At 36.6% G+C, this 17668-nt stretch overlaps 1 protein-coding gene across 3 annotated transcripts in view; it reads left to right on the top strand.

Moving 5' to 3' along the window:
* Positions 1–16343, top strand: part of COX16 (cytochrome c oxidase assembly factor COX16) — a 34859-nt gene extending 18516 nt beyond the window's left edge. For all 3 annotated transcript variants that reach the window (XM_019009903.4, XM_004055376.5, XM_055362214.2), the window contains 2 exons: positions 12289–12351; positions 14996–16343. In XM_019009903.4, the coding sequence (XP_018865448.3) occupies positions 12289–12351; positions 14996–15112 (180 nt within the window). In that variant the 3' untranslated portion in view covers positions 15113–16343. The remainder of the gene's footprint in view (positions 1–12288; positions 12352–14995) is intronic.
* The last annotated feature ends 1325 nt before the right edge of the window (positions 16344–17668 follow it).

The raw sequence follows: 17668 nt of genomic DNA, 5'->3' as shown, positions 1-17668 counted from the left end.
CAGGACACATAAGAACTCTGGTTTTTTCATTCAGAAGTACGTAGCTTGTGTTTATGGCACATATCTGATATTTGTAGTTTTTTTCTCAAGTAATATATGTATTTTATTAGCAGACCTCAGTAATATTGATAGAAAAGTAGAGTATAAAGTCATATTCAGTTTCCTCAGTTAATTTTATGGTTTTAGAGAAACCAACATCAGCTAGTTTTAAGGACAGTAGGTATTAGGGTAAATTTTAAATTTAAAAAAATGTGTACTTTCTGTGAAGGATTAGAACAATTTTATTTAATGAGCAATTTTACTTAATTTTCAGTTAACAACTTTCAATTTAACTGTGTTAAAAGCTTTCAGTTAGCATCCCAATTACTTTATCAAGGAATTTTTTTCTTTTTCCCTTTAAGATGAAAATTATGGTAGTATATGACATTTGGAAGGGAGAAAATAAGTGTATATTTGAAAAATAATTGAATAGTGGTCATGTGTTAATACTTGTTAGATGCTGCAAGTAAAGTATTCAGAAACTAGTACTTATAAAGTTTATAGTTGAGGCTGGAAGACAGCTAATTAAAAAAATGTACCCAGACATATAATATAGCAATGCCAGTAAAATGCCATTACTAGACGTTCAAGGAGAGGTGTATAGTTTTAACTTGGAAAAGGAGAATCAGAGAAGGTTTTCTAAAGTCATTAGCCTTTGAATTAGGCTTTAAGAATGAGTAGGAATTAGCTAAATGACAGAAATGACTTATATTCTATAAGGTAGAGGGATTATTGGGCACATGGTCAGTGTTTCATTTTAGAACTAACTCTCTGGCAGTGGAGTACAGGTGGATGGGTACTGGGGGAGCAAGAGAGAAGAGAAAATATTGTTTAGGTTGGAAGTAAAGAGATCTGTTAGGATTCTGGGGCAGTAGCATAGATGAACAATAATGGAACCTGAAATAAAATATTTGCAATGATGATAAAGAGAAATTAATGAGTTCCAGCAATAATTTTAGCAGCGAATTGATAGTATTTGATGACTAATGTATGTAATACAAAAATATGAATAAATCTAAGATGTCTCAAGGTTTTGGTTTTGAGGACTAGGTAAATGGTGGTACCAATAACCCAGTGTATTAGTCTGTTTTCACACTGCTAATAAAGACCTACTCAAGACTGGGTAATTTATACAGAAAAGAGGTTTAATTGACTTACAGTTTCACAAGACTGGGGAGGCCTCAGGAAACTTACAGTCATGGCAGAAGGGGAAGCAAACGTGACCTTCTTCACATGGCGGCAGGAGAGAGAAATGAGAGCCTAACAAAGGGGGAAATCCCTTATAAAACCGTCAGATCTTGTGAGAACTTACTATCATGAGACTAGCATGGGGGAAACCATGTCCATGATTTGATTACTTCCCACCAGGTCCCTCCCATGACACATGGGAACTACAGTTCAAGATGAGATTTGGGTACAGACACAGCCAAACCATATCACCCAGTTAAGGAGAACAGGGGAGGTTGAGCTACCAGATGAGGTTTAGGAAATGGAGTCAAAGTAAACGGAACAAGATTAGGTAAGGTTAAGAGAATGAGGTTGATTGAAGTTGTGAGGACAAGGTCAGTTGAAGTCAAGGGAATGAGGTTAAAAGAAGGAGGATGGTTAAGGTCTGTAGGAGGAAGATGAGAGGACATGGTTGAGGTAAGAAGGATCAGAAGACAAGGCCTATGACATTTAGAGGCCGAGGTTGGTTGATGATGTTGAAAAGTCAAACTCAGGTGATCAAGAGTCAGTGTTTGGGTGAGGTTGAGTTCCAGTTAGGTAGAGAGGATGAGGTAATGTTGAGAGGAGTTAAGAGGTTGAGTTTTGTTCTTCAGGATTGAAAGGATAAGATTGTTTGAGGCTGATAGTGGTTGCATGGGTTGAGAGATTGAGGTTAGGGTGGTCAAGAGGGTAAATTGCTGAGGTCAAGGGGGGTTGACACTGTGGTCTAAAGGAAAAAATTGGATCAAGAGAGGATGGGTTCAGTTGAGAAGTTTGGAAAAGGATGTAGAAAGCACAATATGGATTTGGGGTGACCAACCATCATTGTTTGCTTGAGACAGTCCTGATTTTTGTACTGAAAGTTTGGCATCCCAGGAAAAAAAAATCTTGCTTCTCAGTAATGGATGTGCAAAGTTCATGGGAAAGTATAAGCCTAAAAAAGTAAGAGCTGGAAGCAACAGCTTTCAAGTTTTAGAAAATGATTTGGAATAGTTTATCTGCTGTCCCTAGTGGCTGTTGCTGTTTTTTTCTCGTGAGTGCTGATTCTAACAACCAAGGATCCACAATAATGGGTCATACATTGTTGGATCACACCAAAAGATGTGATTTAAGTGTGCAATATAAGTACATTGCAATTGCGAGCAGTAAGTCGACTTTGCCTGCCTGTTGTGCTTTGTAACAGATGGTGTTTAATTTTTAACATTATAAATATTGTGACCGTGTTTTCTAAGATTAGATAATGAAAATGAGAACAATTATAATATCAGTGCCAGTATGATTCAGACATCACTGAAAAAGAAAGCTAAATGACTCTGTTATTTTAATGACATACGGAAGGACACATACAACTGGATTAAGGAGTTAAATAACCAAAACGGAGCATACTGCACAATACGCAAACAAGAAATTAGATTGGGCATGGTGGAGACAGGGATGTGAAAACAGATATGAAGACTGAATCTCACAGGTCCACGATGAGGCAGGCAAGTACTTATAAATCAATCATAAGTTTACTCATCTCCCCAAAATACAATACTATACTCAGTCTAAAATAGAGCTGCTGAGTTAGCTTGTGTATACCATACCAGTGAGAACATGCATTATCATATTGTTCTCTTGATTGCTCTATGAAACTGACTAAAGTGACATTTTTCTGATTCAGAGGTTAGAACTACTAAAATATCCTATGGGTGAACAAAAGGGGGACTGGTACCAGGTTTGTTGACCTCCTATGTATACTGTTAAATTTTACCAAGGATTGTGCTTTCTATAGTATATCAATGCTAAACAGAAAAATGGCACCAAGAAATGTCCACCTTAGCTCTTAGGTACTTGATTTAGAAAAAATTGAGTTTCAAATTATCTTCTGGGGCCAGGCATGGTGGTTCACATGTGTTAATTCCAGCACTTTGGGAGGCCAAGGTGGGTGGATCACTTGAATCAGGAGTTCAGGACCAGCCTGGGCAATATGGTGAAGCCTCATCTCTGCAAAAAATGCAAAAAAGTAGCCAGGCGTGGTGGTGCGTGCCTGCAGTCCCAGCTACTCGGAGGCTGATCTGGGAGGATTGATTTAGCTCAGGAGTTTGAGACTGCAGTGAGCTGTGATCGTGCCATTGCACTCCAGCCTGGGTGACAGAGCGAGACCCTGTCTCAAAAAAACAAAAGACCCAAAAAGCCAAATTATCTTCTGACTTCTTTGAAGATTTTAATGAAACCACAGAAAATGTAAAACCAAAAATTGTTCATATCTTGTCAGTTGTTGCTTTTGCCGAGTTTTCTTTATGGGATACCAATCAGATGTGTGTTATATTCTTTATGCCCAACATTTCTATTATGATTTTTCAATGTTTTGTTTTCCCCTCTTTTTTTATACTTTATTTTGTATATTTTCTATTGTGTTATCTTCTAGTCACTAAACCTCTCTTTTGCTGTGTTCAATCTCCCCATGAAGCCATCCCTTGATTTAGTGATTTCAGTTACTATATTTTTGTTTTAAAATGCACATTTAATTCTTTATTACACATTCTAGTAGTCTGGAGAAATCTTCTATGATGCCATATTTTAATCTATTTTTTCCTTTGATATCTTGAACATATACAAATTATTGTTACTTTAAAGGCCTGTCTCCAACATAAGGATCACTATAGATCTGCTTTTATTATTTTTCTCGTTTTTTTCAGTTATATGATTCTATCTTTAAACATGCCTCATAATTTTTAAATTAAATACTAGACATTATTTATAAACAATTATAGAGGTTCCAGATGGTATTGTTTTCTTCCATAAAAGGCTTATCCTTTTTTCTGCAATGCAGATAGATTGAGGGCTGCTCCATCTTAATATCATCCAGGAGTGAGCCAGGTCCTGGCTTGACTTCAGTTAATTAAGACTTAGGCTATCCTCTCTGTTTCTTCCCTATTCCTAGCCCCCAATCTGTCTGTATTGCAGAAAAAAGGATAAGCCTTTCCTGGAGGAAAACAATATCATCTGGAACCTCTATAGTTGTTTATAAATAATGTCCATGGACCTACATGGCTTTAAATTGATACTCCAGGAAATTCTGCTCTACTTTTCAGAGAATTTTCAACCTAGTGATATACTTCTATCTTATGCAGTTCTAGAATTTCAAAACTGTTGTATGTTTTGATCTCTACTTTTTGTCATTATAGCCCTGTGTGGTGGTTTCTGTGACCTCCAGTAGCAGCCATCTGCCTGGTTTCAAACCTTTGTTCTTATCCTATGGGTTTACCAGGTGTGTCAAGGGTTTCCAGGGAAAAAATGGGCTTTCAACTCTAAGCTCTTTTGGAACCCTTCCTTTAGTGGGTCTTTATCTCTTAAACTCCAAGAGACTGCAGTAATAGCGTTTTTTGGTTGATTATTTTGTTTTGCAAATTACTTTGACATTATTGGATAAATTTTAGATTATTGGATAAATTTTGTACAGAAAATAAAGATACAGGAAGAAAGTTTATCAAAGCATTATACAATAGAGTAGCATCTTAGGTAGAGGTTTGATTTTAATGTATGCTGGTAAGGCAGAAATTTCACACAATCAAAATTAGCACTAAAAATTTCTTTTAAATCACACAAAGTACAGATGTATCTCTCAATAATACAGTCAGTTCCTCGTGCCCACCAACAGTAGGTCATTTGCTGTTTTCTTAGTCGAAAGCATATGAGGAAGTTAACTTGTACTGTAGGTTTGTGTTTTATCCCTTTTACATACATGCAATTATTAATATAGTAATTCATTATTTTATTTTTATTTATCTAAGTTGTTTTGTTGTGAAACACAATACAGAAACCAAGGAGTATATTGAACATACATGTACAATTTAATAAATTATCATAAACTGAAAACTCAAGTAACCACCATCTGTGTCAAAAAGTAAAAATTGTTAAGCATTCCAGACCCATTCTGTGTGCTGCTTCCTAATCTCTCCTCCTGCCGCTCCATGTCTTCCTCTTGACCTTAGCATAAACACTACTGCGCTTTTTTGTTTTTGTTTTTGTTTTTTTGAGACGAAGTCTCACTCTGTGGTCCAGGCTGGAGTTCAGTGGTGTAATCTTGGCTCACTGCAACTTCTGCCTCCTGGGTTCAAGCGATTCTCCTGCCTCAGCCTCCCGAGTAGCTGGGACTACAGGTGCATGCTACCACGCCCGGCTAATTTTTTGTATTTTTAGTAGAGACAGGGTTTCACTGTGTTAGCCAAGATGGTCTTGATCTCCTGACCTCATGATCCGCCTGCCTTGGCCTCCCAAGGTGCTGGGATTACAGACATGAGCCACCACACCTGGCCCTACTGTGCTTTTTATAGTAATTACTTCCTTGGTTTTACCATTTTAGAATACATCCCAAAACCTTTGATTACTTTTCTTTGTTTTGAATTTTATATCAGTGGAATTATATATATTCTTTTGTGCTGACTTCTTTTATTCAATATTATATATGTGAAATTCATTTGTGCTTCAAATCTAAGTCAGGGATCAGCAAGCTTTTCCTGTAAAGAGCCAGATAGTAAATTTGAACTTCTGCATTGACTCAAGTTTGCTGTTGTAGTACAAAAGGCAGTCATAGACAAAGGTAAACAAATGAACATAGCTATGTTCATGTTTCCATTTTTATTTGTTTCCATAAATTTTAAAAATTTGGTCCTTTTTTTTTTTTAACTCTTTGGTCATTCAGGAGCGTTGTGTATAATTTCCATGTATTTGTACAGCTTCCAAAGCTCTTGTTATTTATTGCTATTTTTATTCTGTTTTGGTCAGAGTAGACACTTGATATGATTGATACTTTTTTGAATTTGTTGAGACTTTGTGGCCTAACATATGGTCTACCCTGGAGAATATTCCATGTGCTGATGAGAAAAAGTGTATTCTGCAGCAGTCTGATGACACATTCTGTAAATTTGTCTTAGGTCCATTTGGTCCAGGGTAGAGTTTAACTTTAATGTGTCTTTCTTGATTTTGTACCTAGATGATGTGTCCATCGCCAAAAGTAGGTTGTTGAAATCCCCCAAGATTATGTATTGCAGTCTGTCTCCCTTTAGATTTGTTAATATTTGCTTTGTATATCTGGGTGCTCAGCTGTTGGGTGCATATATATTTACTGTTGTTATATTCTCTTGCTGAATTGACTCCTTTATCATTATATAATTTCCTTCGTTGTCTCTTTTTAGTTTTTGACTTAAGTCTATTTTATCTGATATAAGTATAGCTACTTCTGTTCTTTTTTTGGTTTTCATTTCCATGGAATATCTTTTTCTATTCCTTCACTTGCAGTTTATGTGTATCTTTATAGATGAGGTAAGTTTCCTATAGGCAGCATATACTTGGGTGTTATATTTTAATTCAGTGAGCCACTCTGTTTTCTAATTGGAGAGTGTAGTCCATTTACATTCAGTGTTATTATTGATAGGTAAGGCCTTACTACTGCCATTTTGTTGCTTGTTTTCTAGTTGTGTAACTCCTCGCATCCTTTTTTCATTCCTTTTTATGTGATTAACTGATTTTTATCTGGTAGTATATTTTAACTTGTTGCTTTTTATTTTTAGTGTATCTGTTACGGATTTTTGCTTTGCAGTTACCTCAAGGCTTACAGAAAACTTCCTATAGATATAACAACTTATTTGAAATGGATACCAACTTAACTTTGATTACAGAAAAAGGAAAAACCGAAATAAAAACCTATACACATTAACTCTCTTTCCCCCAACATGTTGAATTTTTGATGTTACAATTTATTTATTTTTGAGATGCAGTCTTGCTTTATTGCCTAGGCTGGAGTGCAGTGGTGCAATCTCGGCTCACTGCCACCTCTGCCTTCCAAGCGATTCTTCTGCCTAAGACTCCCAAGTAGCTGGGACTACAGGTGCGCACCACCACAACTGATGAATTTTTGTAATTTTAGTAGAGATGGGGTTTTGCCATGTTGACCAGGCTGGTCTTGAACTCCTGACCTCAAGTGATCCATCCACCTCGGCCTCCCAGGATGCTGGGATTACAGATGTGAGCCACTGCGCCTGGCCACAATTTACATTTTTGTATTGCCAATCTCTTAGCAAATTGTTGCAGTTACTATTTTTAATAGTTTTCTCTTCTTACTAAAGATAAAAGTGGTTTAAACATCATGATTGCAGTATTAGTATATCATGCAGTGTTCTTTTAGTATGAAGAACTCTCTTTAGCATTTCTTTTGGGACAGGTCTAGTAACAATAAATTCCCTCTGCTTTTGTTTGGCAGTCTTTCATCTCTCCATTTCTGAAGGATAACTTTGCTGGATACAGTATTTTTGGTTGTTACAGTATTTTTGTTTGTTTTCCTCAGCACTCTAAATATATTGTCCCACTCTCTTCTAGCCTATATAGTTTCTACTAAGAAGTCTGCTGCCAGGCATATGGATGCCCCTTCTATCATTTGCTTCACTTCTCTTATTGCTCCTAGCCTCTTATCTTTGACTTTGGTGTTTGAGAGTTTGATTATAATATGTCTTGGGGTATTATTTGGGTTGAATCTGATTGGTGACATTTTACCTTGCTTTTCCCAGATATTTATATATTTCTCCAGGTTTAGAAAGTTTTCTGTTATTATTTCTTTGAATAAGCTTTCTGCTCCTTTGTCTTTCTTAGTTCCCACTTTAACTCCAATAACCTGAATATTTGCTGTTTTTATGTTGTTCCATAGATCCTGTGAGCTGTTTATTACTTTCATTCTTTTTCCTTTTTTCTCTTCTTACTGTGTATTTTCAAATCGTTTCTCTTTGAGCTCACTGATCTTTCATCTGTTTGCTGAATTCTTCTGTTGATGCTTTGTAGTGCATTTTTTGTTTCATTCATTGTATTTTTCAGCTCCAGGATTTCTGTTTGATTTTTAAAAAATTATTTCAACCTCTCTGTTCAATTTCTCTGATAAATTTCTAAATGGCTCTCTGTCTTTTCTTGAAGTTTATTTAACTTCCTTGAAACAGCCATTTTCAGTTCTTTGTCTGAAAGATTACACATCTCCATCATTTTAGGGTTGGTTTCCAATGCCTTATTTTGTCCATTTGATGAGGTCATATTTTCCTAAATGTTTCTGATAGTCAAGGAAATGTGACAATTTGTGTACATTGAGAGCCTCTGTATTTATCTTAGTCTGTGCAGTCTGGTTTTGTTTGTGCCTGTCCTTCTTCAGAGGGTGTTCCAGGGATTCTAAGCACACTGACTGTTGTCTTCCCTGAGCCTGTGTCCACTTGAGCTGCCTCAGCACTAGAGAGTGCCCAAAGCCCAGCCTTGCCATGAGTCTCATGAAGGCTCCAAGGTTGGCATGGCTTTTTGGCCCAAATGGATCTGTGGAAGATCCAAGGTAGGTACTGGGGCTGTGTGGGAATGTTGACCAGGTACTTGAGTCCAGAAGACTGTCTCAGCGTACCAGACAAGCATGCCTCCCAACAGTTCTCTGCATAGGCAGGATGGGTTCTTGACTGTAGCAAAAGGGACTGGAGTTGAGACTGGACCCCTTGTGGATCTGCTGTGGGGAGGCTGATGATCCCCTCTCATTGCCACAGATAAGCATGTGTCACTTGGCAGGTCACTGCATCAGTGGGGTAGTTCCTCAACTTCCACAGGAGGGGCTGAAGCTGAGACTGAGCTGCCTCGGGATCTACTGTAGAAGAGAGGATGGCATGCCTGTCACATTGGCTCAGGTGGGTGTGCATTTCCCAGCAGGTCCCTAGACAGACAGGATAGTTCCCCAACTGTGGCAGGAGAGGCTGGAACTGAGACTGGGCCCCCCTGGGATCTGCTGTGGCCTGGAGGCTAGAGAGCTGGATCTTGTTGGCTCAAGTGGGGCACTTGTCTCCCTGGAGGATCCTGCACAGACAGGATCGTTTCTCAACTACAGCAAGAGGGGCTGCAGCTGATGCTGGGCCCCCTCAGGATCTGCTGTGATAGGAGGTTGGCAAGCCCACAGGGGAGGCCTATACTCCTGGGCTGCCAGATATGTTGAGTCTCCCTTTGGGTCCTTGTGTAAACAGCTCTGAGCTGGGACCTGCAGCTGAAGGCTGGAGCAGAGCCCCAGGGTCACTTTCAGGCTCACTGTCAAGACCAATATCAGCAGGCAGACAAGCCTTTCTGTTAAGTCACTAGCATGTATGATTCCTTCTGGACCTCTTGGCAGCTAGTTTTGGTTGTAGACTGAAGGCCAAGTGGGGCTATAGCTAAGCCTGTTGAAGGACTGGGCAGTTTCCAGGCTTGAACTTAGAAGCAAGCTCAGTGGATCATCCACCTAGGTGTGAATGCATTCAAAACGACCTTCCTAGATCTTTGGCTCCATCAGGGTTTGACAGGAACCTGAATTCTGAGGTTCCTGCAGTGAGACTTTTTACTGTGGATAGGTGCAGGATTCTTGTTGCTATGGGGGGATATGAGCAGATTACCTTCTATTCTGCCATCTTGGTGACATCCTGAACATTCCATTCTTTTATGCTTTTCTCCTGTACATGTACAAAAAGGAATTGCTAGATTATAGGGTGTTGTATCATACTTCAATTTTATTTGATAATTTCAAACTGTTTTTCAGAATGACTATCCATCTATACTGTTACCAGCAATTTATTGTTAAGGCTCCAAATACTTTGTATTGTCAGTTTAATTTTGTTTTGTTTTTTAAAATCATTCTGGTGGGTGTGTTACGAATTGCTATCTAATTATGAGGTGAATTTAAATTTTCCATGGTGACCGATGAAGTTAATCACTTTTTATATGTCTGTTGGCCATTTTTGTATTCTATTTTGTATATTCATTTTTGTGATGTGTCTATTGAGGCCTCTTGCTCATTTTTTCTACTGGATTATTGGGTTTTTTTCCTACTATTTTTTAGGAGTTTTTTTATGCATGCCAGATTATAAACCTTTTAGTCTTCACTTTCTTAATGGTATCTTTTGATGAACAAATTTTCTTAAGTTTAATACAGTTGGTTGGGTGCCGTGGCTCACGCCTGTAATCCCAGCACTTTGCGAGGCCGAGGTGGGTGGATCATGAGGTCAAGAGATCAAGACCATCCTAGCCAATATGGTGAAACCCCGTCTCTACTAAAATACAAAAAATTAGCCGGGCGTAGTGGCACGTGCCTGTAGTTCCAGCTACTCGGGAGGCTGAAGCAGAGGAATTGCTTGAACCCAGGAGGCAGAGGTTGCAGTGAGCCGAGATCGTGCCACTGCTTTCCAGCCTGGTGACAGAGTGAGATTTCCATCTCAAAGAAAAAAAGTTTAATACAATATATTTTATTCTTCTTTTACTTTATGATTTTTCTTTTAAGAAACATTTTCCCTACTCCAAAGTATAAATATTTTTCTATGTGAATTACTAAAAGTTTTGATTTTTGCCTTTCATATTTGGGTCTACATTCTATCTGGAATTGATTTTTTTCTTTTTTTGTATGTGATGTGTGATGTGAGGAATATATTCTCTAATATATTAATAGATAAGAAATTGTGCAATCATCAAATATTGACAATCGCATTGTTTCGTGACTGCTCTTCTGTGCCTAATTTGTCATAAATCAACTGTTCATGTAAGTTTTTAAGTCTGCTTCAGGATTCTCTGTTCTGTCGCATTAGTTTGTTTGCAAATTACATTGTGATTTCCAAATTAACTTCGCCTTTCTGGAATAAATTCAACTTGATCATGGTATGCTCTCTTTTTGGTATGTTGCTGAATTCTTTTTACACTAAGAATTCTGCATTTGTGTTCATATATGAAGCTGGCCTGTTATTTTTATTTTCTTGTGAAATTTGATATCAGGGTTATGCTTACCACATAATTCATACAGAGTGTTTGTTACACTGGCATTATTTCTTCCTTGGGAGAATTCACTAGCAAAGCCATCTGACCCTGGAGTTTTCTTTGTGTGAGGTTATTCATTATAGATTTAATTCTTTATAGATTGTAAAACTATTCAAGTTGTCTATTCTGCCTTTGTCAGTTTTGGAAAGTTGTATTTTTCTATTAATCTGTCCATTTTATCTAAGTTTTCAAATTAATGGCATAAAATTATTCATATTATACTATCTCTTTATTGCCTATAGAATTTGTGCTGTTGACCTGTTCATCTAAATACTCTTTATTTGTGACTTCTCTTTTTTCTCTTAATCAACTTCACTTTGATTAAAAATGTTTTTGTTTTGTTGTGCTTATTTCTTATTATGTTCTTTCAGTCTGAGGACTCATTGCTATGTAGTGGGGAATTCTTTGCTATTTTTATTTAATTATTGCTCTCCCTCCCCTTTATTTTCTAATTCTGGAACTTCTAGCTATGTGTTAGAACTTTTAGGTCTAGCTTTTGTAAAATACTTTTTTTCATTCATCTCTTCATGCATTATTCCAGTGAAATCCTCTGGTTATGCTTTATTTTACTTATTTGATCTTTGCTTTTTTGTAGTTGTTGTTTATTAATTTCAGCCATCATACTCTTTTTCCTGAAGGCTTTGCCACATACAGAAAGGCTTTTTATACAGGTAATATAGCATTAGCTCCTTTTTTACCTCTATGGATGTTTTTTTTTTTTTGGTAGATATCTACTTCTGGCCCATGGAAGGTATTCCTTTTTGTTTTCAAGTGCAGCATTATATTAGTATTTTTGTTATTTCTCCATAATATAATTTAGATTGGTGGTTAATAGTGTGAACTCTGGAGGCAGAAAACTAATACTTAAAGCCAAGCTCTGCTTCTTTGACATGTTATTCAAACCCCGTGTCCCATATTCCTTACATATAATACAGATAAAGATAATACATATCTCATGGATTTTGTGAGGATGAAACAAGATAATATATGTCAAAATGCCTCTCACATAACAAGTAATCAGTAGATATTAACTCTTTTTAGTTGAATAATGGTGGCAGTAGTACATTAGTTATCATTATGTGATCAGAGTAGATGGTGGAGATTTTGCCATGTGTTTGTATTTGGCTATAGTATTTCAGCCATCTCTTCTATAACTTAAAATTGAAAATTCAGTCTAACAGACTTAGATAACTTATTACTTTTTTTCCTTTTCTACAGATGGATCCTGAGCTTGAAAAAAAACTGAAAGAGAATAAAATATCTTTAGAGTCGGAATATGAGGTACAGTATGTTAATATAGTCTCTGTCTTATAACAATCAGTTACTGGTTTTATCTGCCTTAAAAGTATTAGTAGTACAGAAAAAAATTACGTTGAATATATGGTATTTGATAAACTGTATAGTCATTTGAAAAGAAAATAAAAAGATGGATCCATACTTAATATACTACAAATAAATACATTCCAGATGGATCAAGAATTTGAAAGTAAAAAAAAAAAAACAAAATGCTAAAAGTACTAGGAGAATATAAATGGAGAATTTTGTTTGTTGTCTTGAGTCAAAAAAGCCTATTTAAATGTGATATAAAACCTAGAAGCTCTAAAAGTAAAGATCAATGGGTTCATACATACAAATTCAAAAGTTAAGAATAAAAAAAGTATATAAAGTCACAGGTTACATGAGAAATCCTACAGATATAGTTTAATCTTATCATGGCACATTAATTTACTTAAATATGAAGACCATCTCCAAATCAATGTGAAAAAGTTCAACAATTCATTTGTTCAGTAAGAACATGGGAAAGCATAGCATGTAAAACTTTTGGACAAAAGGAAATAAGTATCATTCTTGAAGAGATGCTCAATTTATCATAATAGGAATGTCAAAGTCTAATGAGGTATCACTTTTCACCCATCTAATTAGCAAAAATCAAGGAGTTCAACAGCACGCTATATTATGGGATGTGGTGAGGATGTTCTTCATGTCTTTGAGTTTGTCATTTTTTTGACTGGATTATATTTTCCTGTTTCTTTGTATGTCTGGTCATTTTGTATTGAAAGGTAGTCATTGTGAATAATACACTGAAGAAAATTCTGAAGAGTGTTGATTTTTATTTTGACAATTTAATTGTTAGCTAATCACCTTAAACTTCATTTTGTGCTTTGTAGGGAAGTATCTGTTGAAGGGCTACTATCTTTCCTTGGCCCTTCTCCCTTGTTGGGACTCAATCTCCAGACTATCTCCCCAGAGAATCTTGTCAAGGCTTGGCTTTAAGCTTTGTTGGGGTGAGTCTAAAGAAAATCTTATTCTCAGGCATAATTTTTACTCCTGAAGAACAGTCCTTTTGGTGTCTTAGGTGGATGTCAGGGTAGCAACAAAATGTTAAAAGAAAGGTCTCCACTCTGGCAGGCCTGGAAACTCCATATTCTTGACACTGTTTTTTCTCAGCATTTCTTGACGCTGTTCCACACTCAGGCCTATACCAGTTGGCTGTGAAGTGTTATGTCTTGGGTGGTTTTTCTCAGCACATTTACATAGCCCATTCTTCAGCCACTGTGCACGTTTTGTAGAATTCTACAAGGAATCTCCTTCACCAAAGATCTGTAAAGGCTAGACTACTTTTACATGAACTTGTTATTTAAGAATTTTCTTCAGTTCTGTTAAGCATATATATCTTACGTTACCTGGATAGTGGCCATTATACTTTATTAAAATCTTTTAATAACTTTAGATCATTTCATAACTATACTTATGAAATAATCTAAATTCTTCTTGTATGCTAAATTAGTTGAATTTTGTTCCTTCATGTATATATGTAATACAGACTACTGGTAAAACTATAAGTGAACAGTATTTTCATTTACTACTTCCCCATTGATTGATTAAAAAAAAAAATCCTGTAACTTGCTAACTTGTAGTTCTACAAGTGCTATACCAGTAGTGATGCTATGAAGAGTTTGTCTGGGAGTAGATTTCCCTTCTAGTTCTTCTAGGACCTGTAGAATTTGAGAGCTGAAGACTCTCAAATGTAGAGTATTTGGTCCAGCCTTTTCATTGTTACTTATGAGAGAGTTAATGCCCAGGTGGCTTAAATCACTTTCCAAAGGTTATATAGCTAGTTAGTAAGAGAGTAATGCTTAGTATCCAAGTGTCAAGGTAAATTTATTCCATTTTCCCTGTCTCTGGATATAAGCTATCCTGTGTTTTCACAGCTTTTTTTTTTCTATCTTACTCAATTATTTCAGAACAACCAAAACAGCAGATATGTAAAAGTTAATGTCAGAGTGGTGGTCAGTAGGAGAAAGGTGAAGAAACATTTATTTCTTCCCTTTTATTCCAACTATTTTTGTGCTTGAGAGGTACTTCAGACTAAATGAAGGTAGGATGATCCATAATGTAGTTGCAGTTAGTTTCAGTTGCCCAAAAGTGTTTTGCTTATGATAGCTGTAGGAAAAGTCTTTTCATTCCTAAGCCCAGGCATAAGACAAATTATCTTGGTCTCTTTTCTTTTTTGTAGAAGACTTTAGGGTCTCCACCTTTGTTCTTTTCTTCTTATTTTCTACCATCATCCCTGATAACCCTTTCAGTCACTGTGCTGGATCAGCCTTCAGATTTGTACCTTTGTTTTCCCAGCTTCAGCCTTTTCCTTGTCCTCTCAAAAATAAGGCATGTAGACTTTTTCTCTATTTTAATAGTTTTATGGTTAAGGTGGCGTAAGATAGGCATTAACATCAGTAACAAATGAAAAGTTCTAAATCTTAAGATGACATTTCATCAATGATTGTAGTTGATTTATTTGCTACAATTGTAATCGAGGACCTATCGGATACTTTCTACTTATTTATTCATTGAGTTAGTTGTGTCCTAATCAAAGCCACAGGCTCTTATACTAATATTTATACTTTAATTGTTTGTGGTTCTATAGAAAATAAAAGACTCCAAGTTTGATGACTGGAAGAATATTCGAGGACCCAGGCCTTGGGAAGATCCTGACCTCCTCCAAGGAAGAAATCCAGAAAGCCTTAAGACTAAGACAACTTGACTCTGCTGATTCTTTTTTCCTTTTTTTTTTTTTTTTAAATAAAAATGTTATTAACTGGACTTCCTAATATATACCTCTATCAAGTGGAAAGGAAATTCCAGGCCCATGGAAACTTGGATATGGGTAATTTGATGACAAATAATCTTCATTAAAGGTCATGTACAGGTTTTTATACTTCCCAGCTATTCCATCTGTGGATGAAAGTAACAATGTTGGCCACATATATTTTACACTTTGAAATAAAAAATGTGAATACTGCTCCAAAAACAGAGTCACGTATTCCACTCTCCAACTACCCACATATTCCTTTTGCAATAGCCACTAGGGCATCATTTTGATATTTCATTCTGATTTCTGTTTCCTAATGAGGACAGTAGGTCTGGATCCAAATTCTCACAGTAAAATCAAGCAGTAATTTTCTCTCATATCTATTAGGGAAAGAAAAATGATCACAATCTGCTAAGAGTCTTGATTTTCTTTGTAATGCCTCACATAGTATGATAATCAGTCTCCAAAGCATCACATGATAATTACAATGATACCATTAACATGTCAAGGAAATTATTTATGGTTGTCAAAAATTATGAAGTAGTGTATGATTATAAGCAGATATGGCAAATTTGTTCAGTAAATCCATAGATGACTACATTTTGAGAAATACTAATACTAAAAATTATGCCTTAGCATAATTTGCATGCAAAATTGCCCTCTAGTGTTTTTGTTTTGTTTTGAGACATAGTCTCGCTCCGTTCGCCCAGGCTGGAGTGCAGTGGCACGATCTCTGCTCACTGCAAGCTCTGCTTCCCGGGTTCACACCATTCTCCTGCCTCAGCCTCCTGAGTAGCTGGGACTGCAGGCACATGCTGTCACACCCGGCTAATTTTTTGTATTTTTAGTAGAGATGGGGTTTCACCATGTTAGCCAGGATGGTCTCCATCTCCTGACCTTGTGATCCGCCCACCTCGGCCTCACAAATTGCTGGGATTACAGGTGTGAGCCACCACGCCTGGCTGAAAGTTAGTTGTTTTGAACTCATTTTCTCCTTTTTACCCCTGTCTTTATCAGCTTCTACCTTCTGGTTTCATGCTGAGTTCTAGTTGCCTAAAGTCTCCATTGAAACACTCCTGTTATAATTGCCATAAAATCATAAATCCACTCCCCCTTTCTCCTCCTAGTCAAAATTTGTATTCTTTTCAGCAGGTTGCTTTTAATAAAAAGTAAATTAAGTTGATTATCTAGTGATAATAATTTGTGATAGACATGATACATAAGATAGTTATCTGGGGGAGCAACTGGATTTCAGAGAAAAAAAGAGTCTCCACTTATTATTCACTCATTAAACAAGTAACTCAAAAAAGGATCATTGATTTAAATGTAAAACATAAAAGTATAAAACTTTTAGGAAAAACCACAGGAGAAAGGCTTCAACTTACTGAATAGCTGTTACCAAAGAATATTCATAAAAGAAAAACTTGACAGATTGACACATCAATATTACAAACTTTTGTTTGCCAAAGGCCCTGTTAAAAGGATGAAAAATGTAGAGACAGAGAAACACATGTAAACCACATATCTGGCAAAAGACTCATACCTAGAGTAAAGAACTCTGTAAACTCAGTTAAAAAATATCCAATTAGAAAATGGGCAAAGAACATAGGGACATTTCACTACAGAGGATACACTGATGGCAAATTAGCTCTGAAAAGAATGTTTGACATCACTATGAAGGAAATGCAATTTTATACTACATTGACATCACTACACATCTATTAGAATACCTAAAAAAAAAAAAAATTAGTGACAGTATGAAATGCTGGCCAGGATGTGGAGAAATGAAATCTCACACGGTGGTGGTATCATGTAAAATGGTACAACTCGTCTGGAAAATTGGCAGTTTCTTTAAAAGCATAAGGGACTTCTGGTTTCCAGTTTGATATGTAAAAAAATTGGCAGTTTCTTTAAAAGCATAAGGGACTTCTGGTTTCCAGTTTGATATATAAAAAGTTTGAAAAATTTAATTCCCATCATAACAAAGAAAAAAGCTGAACAACTAAACTCTGACTTTGAGTTGAAGTCACAGGACAAACTACCACCCTGAAAACTGGAGACAAAGGCAGGTCCAGAAAATCATAGTTTACCTGGAGGAGCACCTGCCCAGAAACCACCACTGGAGCCAGCATTGGGTAGGAATATCTAAAGGTAATTGAATCCTTCCTGGAGGCTGATCATGGACTAATTGAGAGAAAATCTCTTGAGAGGAGTGAAGCCTTGTGTGGATTGGAGAAGGCACACTTGTGAGTTTTACCTCTAAGAGTCCCACCTGGTTTTCATAGTGAATATCAGAAAAATCCCCTTGTGCTTCTAGCAGGTGTAGGTGAGAGTAACTATTCTGAAATAAGCCCAGAGAATTCTGTTTTATTTAATGTAAGCCTGGCCCCAAAGTAAACTCTTTTGCTAGAACCTAATTGCATTGGGTTTTACCAGTGCCTAGACAACTGGAGGAAGGGGAATAACCAACTCCAGCCTCCTCCAACCTTCCTGTTTTACCTAAATGGG

Source organism: Gorilla gorilla, chromosome 15 (assembly GCF_029281585.2).
Source record: "Gorilla gorilla gorilla isolate KB3781 chromosome 15, NHGRI_mGorGor1-v2.1_pri, whole genome shotgun sequence".
Lineage (NCBI taxonomy): Eukaryota > Metazoa > Chordata > Mammalia > Primates > Hominidae > Gorilla > Gorilla gorilla.
The sequence above is the reverse complement of the archived record's forward strand: the minus strand, read 5'-3'. Positions and strand labels throughout refer to the sequence as shown.